The sequence below is a fragment of the Tenebrio molitor genome, chromosome 3 (genome assembly GCF_963966145.1).
Source record: "Tenebrio molitor chromosome 3, icTenMoli1.1, whole genome shotgun sequence".
Lineage (NCBI taxonomy): Eukaryota > Metazoa > Arthropoda > Insecta > Coleoptera > Tenebrionidae > Tenebrio > Tenebrio molitor.
This window is the reverse complement of record NC_091048.1, coordinates 28,426,430-28,437,164: the sequence shown is the minus strand read 5'-3', so window position 1 is coordinate 28,437,164 and position 10,735 is coordinate 28,426,430. Positions and strand designations below refer to the sequence as shown.

General features: G+C 47.4%; 2 protein-coding genes and 1 pseudogene across 2 annotated transcripts; all 3 read left to right on the top strand.

Annotated features, from left to right (window-relative positions):
• The first annotated feature begins 879 nt into the window (after positions 1-879).
• On the top strand, positions 880-4,206 carry LOC138126563 (SID1 transmembrane family member 1-like). Its single transcript, XM_069042355.1, has 9 exons — positions 880-1,882; positions 1,923-2,194; positions 2,245-2,328; positions 2,378-3,073; positions 3,122-3,236; positions 3,283-3,405; positions 3,452-3,801; positions 3,850-3,960; positions 4,012-4,206. The coding sequence occupies exons 1-9, from the start codon at positions 1,507-1,509 to the stop codon at positions 4,186-4,188; spliced, it is 2,304 nt and encodes a 767-aa protein (XP_068898456.1). The 5' UTR covers positions 880-1,506; the 3' UTR covers positions 4,189-4,206.
• Positions 4,207-4,263: 57 nt separating this feature from the next.
• LOC138126570 (SID1 transmembrane family member 1-like) lies at positions 4,264-8,145 on the top strand (annotated as a pseudogene).
• On the top strand, positions 8,144-10,665 carry LOC138126564 (SID1 transmembrane family member 1-like). Its single transcript, XM_069042356.1, has 7 exons — positions 8,144-8,713; positions 8,762-8,836; positions 8,888-9,668; positions 9,714-9,836; positions 9,887-10,078; positions 10,136-10,410; positions 10,464-10,665. Exons 1-7 carry the CDS (start codon positions 8,144-8,146, stop codon positions 10,638-10,640), a joined length of 2,193 nt encoding a protein of 730 aa, XP_068898457.1. The 3' UTR covers positions 10,641-10,665.
• Positions 10,666-10,735: the final 70 nt, after the last annotated feature.

Here is a 10,735-nt window from a genome sequence, read left to right as displayed (position 1 = left end):
AGCTTCGTTCCGCGCCATTTAAATTTTAAAATACCTACACCAAAAACAAGAAGTACATGGGCGGCGCCACAATTCACATTACACCTCCATACACTCAACATCACGTGACAACCATTTCTCATATTTTTCGTTTCATCCTATTTTTTATTAATCACACCTCGTCCTATTCCACCGATTCAATACATTTTTTCAAATTCCCTGTTTTTATTATCTTTTCGACGTTATCTACTCGTATAAATTTTTTGAACGAGAAATAGCTGAAAATGAAACAAACTGAATCGCATCTAGAACTGTTTCAACACTTTGTTACGCAATCCACACAAATTCAATTGGAGACAAATCAGGTAAACACTAAATAAACACTTCTTATCGAAAGATGACAACACCTTCAAATGATCCTTTTATCTGTCTTGAACAAACAAAATTAGTCAGCAGTGTAATTACTAATTAGTCATTTGTTTGACACTTTGACCGAACTTCACTTTCCGTCAAGTGACAAATTATTTTTAATTTCAAGGCCTACTAAAACTGGCAATTGATAACCATCGGAATCGAAACTATTTCAGCGACTCGAGAGGAATTCCAAAGATTTTTGAACGCTCCAAGTTATCTAAAATGACGGAAAAAAATTGCATCTTGTTTTTTTTCGTCATTGCTGTTAAGTCGGAATTTGCAGATGACGGAATTTTGGGATCGGCATTAAAAACTATAACTGTAAACATCGATAATTATCACAAAATACAAAAAAAAAAAATTGTACCGGTGTGGTACCGTCAGTACTATCATTAGTAAGCAGTTCTAAAAACGTGTAGATCGTTATCTTATCAGAATTGTTGGAAGTGAGGCGACAAGTGGGTCCAGTTGGCAAAAAATGGTCGTTGGTAGTGACGCGACATTGACCTTCGGCAAGGTCTAGTGTTGAAAAAAATAGTCATCCCCTGACCCGTCGATGGGAGGTGAGGATCCGCCCCCCAGCCCCGATAATTAACCTTGAGAGTTCGCCACTTCACCAGAATCAATAATGGAAACGATCAATTAATTATTAAGTTTGATGCTTCGATGAATAATGTACCGAGGAGGACGTGTCTTTCCCATCGGTCGTAATAAACCCATCAGTGCGACAGATGAAGACCACCGCAATTCGGGGAAGCAGTACCGGTCCAGTTGGTTCCAACAAAGGTACTTGACTCGGACAGGACGGCCTTGGCGTTATCGCCGCACGAGTCGATCAAAGACACTCCCTTGGCCGGCCGGTTCATTAGATAATCCGAATCACGACAATCAGATGGACGATAAGGCCGCGATCGATGTTCAACAGGATGTTGCTACTGCGCGTTTTGGGCGAAATCGCGGAAACCGCGGTTCGCCACGCGTCCGTCGATAATAACTCGAATTGGCGTGACAGACTTTTCAATGTAAATAATTGATAAGGCGTGGATTATCGACGAAAGGCTGAGTATCTCGTCAGTTGTACGGGTGCATCCCTCGCGGCTCGATTGGTGCGAGATGGGGCCGATTTGGTGGACGTTGGTGAGCGTTCTGGCGAGTACCGCCGTGGAGGAGTGCGCGGCTGTGGCCAAACTGCAGATGGTTCAGCACGAAGGGACCTACTCCAAGACCATGTCCTTCCGGTTCAACCAGACCACGGAGCACGTCTTGGTCTTCCCCACGTCCCAGTCGATGTACCCTTACAGGATCAGCGCGTGGAGCAGCGACGCCCTGGTGGAGAGTCCCGTGCTGCTCGTGGTCAGGCAAGAACGCGAAGTACTCTCCTGGCAGATTCCCTTCGTCGTGGACACCTCCACCAGGGACGGGGTGGTGCACTTTCACAACACCTCCAGGACGCTGTGTCACAACAACATGCTCCAGATCACCAAGAGTAGTAAGTTGGACGACGGTACTGCTCAACTAGCGCTTTGTAGAAAGCTTTACCAGGAAGCTGTCGATACCGCTGTCGCAGAACTTCATCGTGGCTCTGTCCACATCCTCCATGGTCAACGTGGAAGTCTCGGTCATCGTCGAAGAAGAGCGCAACTTCTACCTGACCGAGAACAAGAAGTACTCGATCGCGGTGTCCCCCAGCGAGACCAAGTACTACTACTACAAGTTCTTGGACAGGAGGTCGACCACAGCGGTCGTGGAGATCACGTCGGACGACGACGTTTGCTTGACTGTCTCGATCCAAGACAGTTTCGTAAGAGTACCAAAACTAGAGTCGTACCGTTTTTAAGACAGTCCTTCCAGTGCCCGGTTTTCGACTTGGACAAAGACATCACCTACGAGGGTAAATACCAGACAATCAACCGCAAAGGAGGGATGAGCATCAGGGTGAGTAGTACCCTCTTAAAGTGTCAGTGTTGAGTACCGGGTGTCACAGAGCAAGGAGTACCCGGACGGATTCTTCCTAGTCTTCGTTGCTAAAGCTGACAATTACGAGTGCAGCCAGAAGCACTCTCTGCTTCCACGAGGCCACAAAAACTCCAATATCATCGCAGCGAATCGTACTTCCATCGTAAACTTCTCCATCGTCAAGGGTATCAACGGCAAAGACTATGGTGTCGCATCTTTGGTCACTCTGTGCGCGATCGGAGCCTTTTACGTCTTTGCCATCGTCATGGTGTTTGCGTTCACCAGATGGGGTACCTTGAGATCCTACTTGAAGAGCAAATCGCGCGACATCACAGACACTCTCGAGGGTGATGCAGACTTCGTGGTCGAGCCCGGGATCACGGCGGAAGACAAGAAACAACTCCTCACCAACAACAAGCTCACTGTCAACCTCCTGGCCCGGGCGCCGACCAAAGACAGGAGGAGGTCGTACAACTACTTGTGGCACATTTTGAGCATCGCCATTTTCTACAGCATCCCGGTGGTGCAGCTGGTCACGACGTACCAGAGAGTGGTGAACAGGACTGGCGACCAGGACATGTGCTACTACAATTTCTTGTGCGCTAACCCCGCCTGGGGGGTGAGCGATTTCAACCACATCTTCTCCAACGTGGGGTACGTCTTCATGGGGATCTTGTTCCTGTGCGTGGTGCTCTACCGACACGCCAAGATCCCCAACAATTGTGTAAGTAGCGACGTGGATGGTCGTACTGGATCTAAGTTGTTTTGACAGACCGGGATCCCGACCCACTATGGCGTGTTCTACGCCATGGGCATCGCCTTGACCATCGAGGGTCTGCTCTCGGCGTGCTACCACATCTGTCCCAGCCAGTCCAACTACCAATTCGGTACGTCCCGCCGCTTCTAGTACCACCAAATAACTCGCGGTTTCAGATACTAGCTTCATGTACGTGATGGCGGTACTTTGCATGATCAAGCTGTACCAGAACCGCCACCCAGATGTCAACGCCACCGCCTACGCGACTTTCACAGTCTTGGGAATGGCGATCTTTCTAGGTGAGTCACCAAGAAGTGACTTCAAGTTTTCAGACAGTCTTTGCAGCCATGGTGGGGATCCTGAACAGCACTCTGAGCGTCTGGATCGTCTTCGTCGTCATCTACTCGGTCCTCTGCGTCTACATTTCCTTCAAGATCTACTTCGTCAGTTTCGTCTTTGACGGTTTCAAACAACTCAAAAAGACTTTCACCTCCAGCGACAACAAAGTCGAAGCAATCGCACCGATCAAAAAGAGTCGCTTCTTCCTCTTGATCGTTGCCAACTTGATCAACTACGCCATGTTGATAACCGGGCTGTGTCTGTACAACAGCGGAGTCACCGACTTCGGGACCTTCCTCCTGGGGCTCTTGATGGGCAATTCCGTCCTCTACGCCGTCTTTTACACCAGCATGAAGGTCGGTACTGTCGACCGGTAGAAACGTATCAAACTGTCGCGTTTTCAGTTGGTGCACGGCGAGAGAATCTGCGTCGAAGCCATAATCTACGGGGTGTTGGGGATGGCGGCGTGGGCTACCTCGGCCGTCTTCTTCTTGGACAACGCCACCTTGTGGACTGTTAGTATCGACGCAACAGTAGCCAAACAGATGCGGTACTAATTGTTGCAGGTCACCCCTGCGGAGTCCCGCCAGTGGAATCAAGAGTGCATCGTGATGAATTTCTACGACAAACATGACGTCTGGCACTTACTCAGCGCCCCAGCTCTGTACCTCACCTTCATGTTTTTGCTCTGTCTGGATGACGACTTGGTCGATAAAAAACGCGAAAACATTACTGTATTCTAAATAAATAAACTGTTTTTTTAAGTTAATCACTGATTTATTTAATCTACGATAAAAAAACTGCAACAATTGTTTTGCAATTGATTTAGTTGCAAAATGGAAGCCTTCAGTTCACGTTGTGTCATAGTTGGTCTTCTTCTGGTGCACTGTTACACTGATGGTCACCAAAGTGGAAATTTCTCGCAAGTGATGCAATTTGTGTTGGATTCGTCCAACAACACCCGCATTCATTTTCATCCCGGCCATGTCAAAAATTTGTTCAAAATAATCGCCTGGAGTACCGACGCCACTCCAAAGGACCCAGTACACGTGGTGGTGGAGCAAGAAACCAACATACTCTCTTGGACAGTTCCTCTTATCCTTCCCAACAGCGTTAACAACACCGACAACGTCTACGACAACACATCTCGCATTTTTTGCGACAACGGAGTAGATCACTTAGGGTGGGCCAAAAATTTTACTGTCACTCTATCTACTGCTTCTCCGACCAATGTAACCTTGTACCTTCTGGTCAAAAAAGAGTATCACTTTAACATCACCAGTAGAAAGGAGTACACCGTCTCGGTGTCGCCGAGCCAACCCGACTACTTCTTCTACAGATTCTCCTCCAATGAAACTTTAACCACCGTCATCAAGGTCAACTCGAATTCCGAACTTTGTCTGTCCGCTTCCATCCAAAATAATCAAGTAGGTAAGTATACTTTTGCCCAGCTCTGGTACTGACCAAATTCGTTTAGTGTCCAGTTTTCAACCTGGAAGTGTCGCGAAGTGTCCACCAAACGATCTCCCGTAAAGGAGGACTGAGTATCCGAGTAGGTAAGTACCACCGCGACGATTCAACTCCTGCTGACCGTCGTTTTCAGAGAAGCGAATTCGGTGAAGGCTTCAGTTTGGTTTTAGTCGCGAGAATGAACGACTCTGACTGCATCCAAAAATACAACCCCCTTGACAAGAGCGTGTTTAGAGAAAACAGTCGTACCTCTCACGTCACTGTTTCCATAAGTGAAATCAAGGACCACCGCACGGTCGCTATTTTCTTCGTGCTCGGAATGATTGTGGTTGTCTGCTTGGTCGCTGTGCTTATAGTATGCGTTTTTCATATGTGTGGCAAAGCAGCAGGGGGCACTAGGTACGACGATAGCGAGCCGTTGGTACCTCAAGAGGAAGAGACTGTACCGGAGGAGCAACAAGATAGTCCAGGTTTGTTATCTCAACACCAGGAAGGCACAAGTGGAGAAGTCCAAGAAGACTTGGGTTCACACCAAAGCGCGAACGAAGATTCTGTTGATGGAAACGAGAGGAGAGAGAGAACTTTGCCGGACGAAATAAATGTTTCTGATTTGGCACAAAACCTGCAGGACAGCCGCGAGAAATCGTTTGGCTTCGTGTGGAATCTGCTCCACGTTGGAATTTTCTACGGGATTCCGGTGACGCAACTCGTCTGGACTTACCAGAAAATCGCCAACAAGACCGGAGACGAGGACATGTGCTACTACAACTATCTTTGTGCAAACCCGTTGTGGAACTTCGGGGATTTCAACCACATCTACTCCAACGTGGGGTACATTCTGATGGGAGCGCTGTTTCTGTGCATGGTGGCCCACTGGAAGAGCAAGTACCAAGCGCTGTCCACCGGCGTTCCGCGCCACTACGGAGTCTTCAACGCGATGGGTCTTGCCTTGATCGGCGAAGGAGTCCTTTCTGCTTGCTACCACGTCTGCCCGAGCCAGTTCAGCTTCCAGTTTGGTACGTGATAAACTCGCCCAACTCCTCAACACGCTCATTTTGCAGACGTCACCTTCATGTACCTGATGGCGGTTCTTTGCATGGTCCAACTCTACGAAAATCGACACTCTGACGTCTCCCTCTCCACCAGTCACACTTTCATCCTCCTAGGACTCTTCATATTCATCGGTACTCCTTTCCATCTATCAAAATCAAAACTACGACACCGCTTCTTTCAGCTACGGTGGGACTTCTCACCAACGAGGTTGCCGTGGTAACCGGTCTCATCATGCTGCACATCCCTCTGTGCATCTTTTTGTCCCTGAAGGCCTACTTTCTTGGACCCGTCTGGGACAATCTAGGAAATCTCACATCACAACTGCGAAATCGCCAACACCGTGTCTTCCATCTACTAAAACCACGACGAAAAGGTACGTCTCAAGTACCCACCATTGATTTCACAACCAACCTATTGCAGTACGTTTCATTTCCGTTGTAACGGCGATCGCCTTCAACATTGTCCTATCAACTAGCGGATGTTATTTTTTTGTTAAGGGAGTCGTAGACTTTGGAACTTTAATTCTGATTCAACTAATGGGCAACGCTTTTCTGCACACGCTCATTTACTTCATTTTCAAAACATGTATTTATTGCGAAGGAGTCAGCCCACAGAATATCTTTTATCTCTTGTGGTCTATAATTTTATGGAGTTCTGGAAGTTATGCTTACTTCCAAACATGCACTGAATGGAGGGTGAGTTGATTCGATAAGATATTTTAGTGACTTTTTCTCAACAAAAACAAACAGAAGAGTCCCGCCATATCGCGCCAACGAAACGAAGATTGTGTTTTCTTGAATTTCTACGACGTCCACGACTTGTGGCATCTCTTGAGCGCTGGCGCCCTCTACAGCACCTTCATGTTCCTTTTAACCTTAGACGACAACGTAGCTTACAAAAACCGTGACGAAATGGCTGTATTTTGATTGAATAAAGAACGAATGAACCTTCTCCTTGCTTTATTTCTCAAGCGCTCTCGTCAAACACAGCACAAGACCCAATGGGACGTGGGGTACGTCTTCAATGGGATCTTGTTCCTCTGCGTGGTGCTCTACCGACACACGAAGATCCCCAACAGTAGTACCGACGTGTACAATCGTACCAGATCTGAATCGTTTCGACAGTCCGGGATCCCGATGCACTACGGCGTGTTCTACGCCACGGGCATCGCTTTGACCATCAAGGGTCTCATCTCGGCGGACTACCACATTTGTCGCTTTCTATACGTGATGGCGGTACTGTGCAGGATCAAGCTGTCCAGAACCACCACCCGGACGTCAACGCCACCGCCTACGCGATTTTCACAGCCTTGGGGATGGCGATCTTTCTAGGTGAGTCACCAAGCTCTCCCTTCAAATTTTAAGACAGTGCCAGAACGGCACTCTAGGGATCTGGATCGTCTTCGTCGTCATCTACTCGTTCCTCTGCGTCTACATCTCCTTCAAGATCTACTTCGTCAGTTTCGTCTTCGACGGATTCAAACAACTCAAAAAGACCTTCACCTCCAGCGACAACAAAGTCGAAGCCATCGCATCGATCAAAAAGAGTCGCTTCATCCTCTTGATCCTTGCCAACTTGATTAACTACGCCATGTTGATAACCGTTCTGTGTCTGTACAACAGCGGAGTCACCGACTTCGAGACCTTCCTCCTGGGGCTCTTGATGGGTAACTCCGTCGTCTATGCCGTCTTCTACACCAGCACGAATGTCGGTATTGTCGACCGGTAGAAACGTATCAAACTGTCTCGTTTTTAGTTGGTGCACGGCGAGAGAATCTGCGTCGAAGCCATGATCTACGGAGTGTTCGGGATGGCGGCGTGGGCCACCTCGGCCGTCTTCTTTGACAAGCCACCTTGTGGACTGTTAGTATCGACTCAACAGTGGACGAACAGATGCGGTACTAATTGTTGCAGGTCACCCCTGCGGAGTCCCGCCAGTGGAATCAAGAGTGTATCGTGATGAATTTCTACGACAAACACGTCTCGCACTTACTCAGCGCCCCAGCTCTGTATCTCCCCTTCATGCTTTTGCTCTGTTTGGACGACGACTTGGTGGATAAAAAGCGCAAAGACATTATTGTATTCCAAATAAATAAACTCTTTTTTAAGATAATATTTGGTTTATTTATCTACGATAAAAAAAGGGTAATATCGTTTGCATAAATTCAGTTGCAAAATGGCAGCATTCAGTTCACGTTGTGTCATAGTTGCTTTTTTTCTGGTGCACTGTTATACTGACGGTCACCAAAGTGGAAACTTCTCGCAAGTGATGCAATTTGTGTTGAACTCGTCCAACAACACTCGTATTCATTTTCATCCCGGGTATGTCAAAAATGTGTACAAAATAAACGCCTGGAGTACTGACGCCACATCAAAAGAGCCAGTATACGTGGTGGTGGAGCAAGATACCAACATACTTTCTTGGACAGTTCCTCTTACCCTCGCCAATAGCTTTAACAACACCGACAACGTCTACGACAACACATCTCGCATTTTTTGCGACAACGGATGGGGCAGACATTTTACTGTCACTCTATCTACTGATTCTCCCACCAATGTGACCTTGTACCTTCTGGTCAAAAAAGAGTATAACTTTAACACCGGAGACAAGTACTCCGTCTCGGTGTCGCCGAGTCAACCCGACTACTTCTTCTACAGATTCTCCTCCAACCAAACTTTAACCACCGTCATCAGGGTCAACTCGAGTTCCGACCTTTGTCTGTTCGCTTCCATCCAAAATCATCAAGTAAGTATACTTTTGTCCAACTCTCTGGTACTGACCAAACTCGTTTAGTGTCCAGTTTTCAACCTGGAAGTGTCGCGAAGTGTCCACCAAACGATCTTGCATAAAGGAGCGATGAGAATCCGAGTAGGTAAGTACCACTGCGACGATTCAACTCCTGATGACTGTCATTTTCAGAGATATGAATACGGTGAAGGCTTCAGTTTGGTTTTAGTCGCGAGAATGGACGACTCTGACTGCATCCAAAAATACAACCCCCTTGACAAGAGCGTGTTGAGAGAAAACAGTCGTACCTCTCACGTCACTGTTTCTATACGTGAAATCAATGGCAACCGCACGGTCGCTATATTCTGCATGCTCGGAATCATTGTGGTTACCTGCTTGGTCGCTGTGCTTGTAGTATGCGTTTTTCATATGTGTGGCAAAGCAGCAGGGGGCACTAGGTACGACGAAAGCGAGCCATTGCTACCTCGAACTGTACCGGAGGAGCAACAAGACGATGGAAATGAGAGGAGAGAGAGGACCTTGCCGGACAAACTAATGGTTTCTCATTTGGCACAAAACCTGCAGAACAACAGCGACAAATCGTTTGGCTACATGTGGAGCCTGCTCCACGTTGGAATTTTTTACGGGCTTCCGGTGACGCAACTCGTCTGGACCTACCAGAAAATCGCCAACAAGTACGGAGACGAGGACATGTGCTACTACAACTATCTTTGTGCAAACCCGTTGTGGATCTTCGGGGATTTTAACCACATCTACTCTAACGTGGGGTACATTCTGATGGGAGCGCTGTTTCTGTGCATGGTGGCCCATTGGAAGAGCAAGTACCAAGGGCTGTCCACCGGCGTTCCGCGCCACTACGGAGTCTTCAACGCGATGGGTCTTGCCTTGATCGGCGAAGGAGTCCTTTCTGCTTGCTACCACGTCTGTCCAAGCCAGTTCAGCTTCCAGTTTGGTACGTGATAAACTCGCCCAACTCCTCAACACGTTCATTTTGCAGACGTCACCTTCATGTACCTGATGGCGGTTCTTTGCATGGTCCAACTCTACGAAAATCGACACTCTGACGTCTCCCTCTCCACCAGTCACGCTTTCATGATCCTAGGAGCCTTCATCTTCATCGGTACTCCCCCCAATCTACCAAAACCAAAACTACGACACCGCTTCTTTCAGCTACGGTCGGACTTCTGACCAACGAGGTTGCCCTGGTAGCCATTCTCATCATACTGGAAATCCCTCTGTGCATCTTTTTGTCCCTGAAGGCCTACTTTTTTGGACCCGTCTGGTACAATCTAGGAAATCTCATATCACAACTGCAAAATAGCGAAGATTCTACCCTCCATATACTAAAACCACAACGAAAAGGTACGTTTCAACTGTGACAAGTACTCCACCATTGATCTCACAACCAACCTATTGCAGCACGTTTCATTTGCGTTGTAACACCGATCGCCATCAACATTGTCCTATCAACTGTTGGATGTTATTTGTTTGTTAATGGAGTCGTGGATTTTGGAACTTTAATTCTGATTCAGTTAATGGGCAACGCATTTCTGCACACGCTCATTTACTTTTTTTTCAAAATACGTATTTATCGCGAAGGAGTCAGCGTAGAGAATGTCTTTTATCTCTTCTTGTCTATAATTCTATGGGGTATTGGAGGTCATGCCTACTTCCAAACACGTACCCAATGGACGGTAAGTCAATTCGATAAGATATTTTAGTGACTTTTCTCAACAAAAACAAACAGGAGAGTCCCGCCATATCGCGCCAACGAAACGAAGAATGTGTTCTCTTCGATTTCTACGACGTCCACGACCTGTGGCATTTCTGGAGCGCTGGCGCCCTCTACAGCACCTTCATGTTCCTTTTAACCTTAGACGACAACGTAGCTTACAAAAACCGTAACGAAATGGCTGTATTTTGATTGAATAAAGAACGAATCAACCTTCTCCTTGCTTTATTTCTCAAGCGCTCTCGTTAAACACAGCACAAGACCCAATGGGACGTGGGGTACGTCTT

Bases quoted from the DNA above. Each gene is read 5' to 3' on its own strand.
- LOC138126563 (XM_069042355.1), top strand. From the start codon at position 1,507: ATGGGGCCGATTTGGTGGACGTTGGTGAGCGTTCTGGCGAGTACCGCC. The intron at 3,237-3,282 runs GTACGTCCCGCC...TCGCGGTTTCAG, and splicing joins CCAGTCCAACTACCAATTCG to ATACTAGCTTCATGTACGTG. The intron at 3,802-3,849 runs GTCGGTACTGTC...TCGCGTTTTCAG, and splicing joins TCTTTTACACCAGCATGAAG to TTGGTGCACGGCGAGAGAAT.
- LOC138126564 (XM_069042356.1), top strand. From the start codon at position 8,144: ATGGCAGCATTCAGTTCACGTTGTGTCATAGTTGCTTTTTTTCTGGTG. The intron at 8,837-8,887 runs GTAGGTAAGTAC...TGTCATTTTCAG, and splicing joins AAGGAGCGATGAGAATCCGA to AGATATGAATACGGTGAAGG. The intron at 10,079-10,135 runs GTACGTTTCAAC...AACCTATTGCAG, and splicing joins ACTAAAACCACAACGAAAAG to CACGTTTCATTTGCGTTGTA.